Source organism: Cheilinus undulatus, linkage group 11, assembly GCF_018320785.1.
Source record: "Cheilinus undulatus linkage group 11, ASM1832078v1, whole genome shotgun sequence".
Classification (NCBI taxonomy): domain Eukaryota; kingdom Metazoa; phylum Chordata; class Actinopteri; order Labriformes; family Labridae; genus Cheilinus; species Cheilinus undulatus.
This window is the reverse complement of record NC_054875.1, coordinates 39,338,495-39,341,422: the sequence shown is the minus strand read 5'-3', so window position 1 is coordinate 39,341,422 and position 2,928 is coordinate 39,338,495. Positions and strand designations below refer to the sequence as shown.

Sequence of the window (2,928 nt, the reverse complement as noted above, 5' to 3'; positions counted from 1 at the left end):
CTGGTGTAAGCGGACGTGCTTATTGTCACCAAATGTTGGTACTCACCACGTTGTGGTCTGATAGGTTTGATTTCCCCCCGGCTTGTGAGTCTGGTATTGCTGTTTCATTTCTGCTTTGTTTTCTGTTTTGTTTTATAACACAAAGCCACTCGTGCTGTTTTCATTCACCGTGTTATCCGTGCAGTCATAAAAGAGGCTAATAAAATAGATATGTTTTATGTCCCGTCAGAATCACATAATGAGGGAATGTTCTTTAAAAGTAGCACAGGTTGTCCAGTTGGCTCCTCGCTGCGCGTCACTCACCTGAGCCCCGCCCCCCTCGCGTAATAAAACCCCTCGAGACAGGAAGATGTGTCAATTCCTCCCAATCCATGCTCACTGCCTACTCTCTGTAGTTTCTGTTCGAGCTGTCAGTCAGAGGCAGTGACTCAGGGGATTTAAACTCAAACACTTCGACACTTCAGAAATTTCACAACTGAAGAAACTGAATTTAAAAAAGAGAAAAGAAACCTCAGGGCGTCTCATCTCAGCCCTCCATGCTCCTGCAATTTGGCGGGTGTTAACATCCATGGAAGTGGCCGGATTCTACGACGAGGGCAGCTTTGCTATCCACAGTAAAGACAGCATTATCAGTCCCATCAGCGGCAGCTCTTACTGGAGGCTCGGAGACTCGATGACGGAGCTGGGCATTGAGGAGCGCGAGAGAGCGATAGACTTCAGTGTTTACCTGGACTCTGCTTTGCACTGCCCGCAGCAGCAGCAGCAACAGGGGGACGTTTTCTCTGATTTCCTGGCGGAGAACAAGAAGAGAGTTGCAGCTTTGCAGGGCTACAAGTACTCTCTGCTGAACGAGCTGGAGACGAGTCAGTGCGACAACTTGAGGGACCCCAGGGAGCCCTACGCGCTGGGTTACACTGAGCTGCAGGAGACCCGCGTGGATAGTGTGCTCAGCCCTGAACTCAGCCGGTACAGAGCCGCTGCTGCTGAGAGAGAAGACAGCCAGGAAGACGTCAAGATGGAAAACGGGTCGTCTGGCTTTGACATGAGGTCCTACCTTCATTACCAGTCAACAAGCGGCAGTCTTGGGAACATCTCCACCGCGTCGTCGACCTGCTCCAGCCCGCCTGGCACACCTGCCCCGTCAGGTAAAAGCAGGTCGCCCTTGCACAGCGGCAGCAAAATGTCAAGCGGGAAGGCGAAGAAACGCCTGGACAAGGACAGTGAAGAGTACAGGTTGAGGAGGGAGAGGAACAACCTCGCCGTGAGGAAGAGCAGAGACAAAGCCAAAATGCGCAACTTGGAGACTCAACACAAAGTGCTGGAACTGGCTGCGGAGAACGATCGTTTACAAAAGCGCGTGGAGCAGCTGTCCAGGGAGCTCGCCACCCTGCGTAACCTGCTCTCAGCCACTGGACAATGTTAGAGGGGGGCCCCTGCAGAGGCTCCCAGGGCCAGCTTGTCTAATCATTCATGGACTTTAGAGCCGGAGGAGCCACGGTACGCTTCACAGGTGAAGACCACCAGTTTACAAGGACACTTTGAATGAGGGGGACTGAAGGAGTGGGTGCATGGATTGAGCAATCATTCTTCACATGTCACCTCAGCTTTTATTCTCAGATGTAATTTTTTTGTGTACATGCAGTATTCCTGTGCAGGTTTTACATACATGCGAGTGAATTTCTACATTTTTGTGTAACTGGAGCAGTGGTTGTCAAGGGAAGAGTTGTGCTGCAGTGAAATGATGCAACTCTTTGTAATAGTATTGGCAATGAATGAAATAAGTCTAATTATTTAATATTAAAACAGGAAATGCTTTAATTGTACTTGATATTTTATTGAATTAAACAGATTTATACTTTGTCTAAACAATTTCCTTTGTTTTTTCTTCTTTTCTGCCCTTTTGCAGCAGGTGCATGCTCAGACAGACAGGGGTGTATTTCATGCCTGGAATATTCACACACATGGTAGTCTGACTGTGAGGTACAAAATATGTCAAATAGAACATACTGCAGAGTTGAAAATGTGCAATATTTGAAAGTGTGTGCAAAAATCAATGCAGAATTCTGCCTTTTTCCGATGTAGAGTAATTCAGCTGCAGCTCTTATCAGTAAAGATGCCGATCTTTTATTACTATCTAAGATATCTGTCATTAAAAAGATCATTTGAGGCATATATAAAACAGAAAGTGCAATCTAGGGTAGCTGTAGTGGAAGAAATATCCTCAGTAACTGCAGAAAAATATAAAGGTGAATATGAAAATTTGTTTTTTCTTTTGCCTTAGAATGTGGCAAAATATGAGCCAGTTCAAAACCTTTTTGTCCAAATGAAAAGGAAAAAACAGCCTCTTTACACAAGTTTAGTGCAATCTTTTAACGCTATGAGATTCTTCTGTTTGTTGACTGATTTGACACAAAAGTCCACAGATCCTAAAATACACCAAATTAAATTTATACTGAAACGATACTGCTGAGAGCAGCAAAAACAGAAAAAAAGGGACACAGTCACACCGCACGCAGCACAGAAATGTTAGCTTTATCTTTAGCACACGGCTCTGTCAATAGTCTGCTGGGTCCACTGGCCCACAGAGGGGTTCAAGGTTGCATGAAAATTAATCAGCAACTAACCTCCTCGCACCACCTCAGGCCTCAAGCCAAGAAGACCCGAGCGGCTGGGCGATAATCCTAAACAAACCTCGTTTAACCCTCAAGTGGAAAGCACTCATCAGAAAAATGCGAGGTTGAAAAAATTTGAGTGACAACAAACATGACAGATAAGGCAACAATTGGTTTGCACTGGAATTTACCAAGTCCTTAGAATGCATTTGAGTGTCTGCACAAAATAAAAAACCCCAGACAGAGACGATAAAGAAAGAGGCATGGTGGGATTTGTGTTTGTGATCCCTGACAGTTCAGGGTGGGGGATGTTATC

At 45.7% G+C, this 2,928-nt stretch overlaps 1 protein-coding gene across 1 annotated transcript; it reads left to right on the top strand.

Moving 5' to 3' along the window:
- Window positions 1–344: 344 nt before the first annotated feature.
- cebpb (CCAAT enhancer binding protein beta) lies at window positions 345–1,866 on the top strand. Its single transcript, XM_041798935.1, has one exon. It carries the CDS (start codon window positions 569–571, stop codon window positions 1,421–1,423), a length of 855 nt encoding a protein of 284 aa, XP_041654869.1. The 5' UTR covers window positions 345–568; the 3' UTR covers window positions 1,424–1,866.
- Window positions 1,867–2,928: the final 1,062 nt, after the last annotated feature.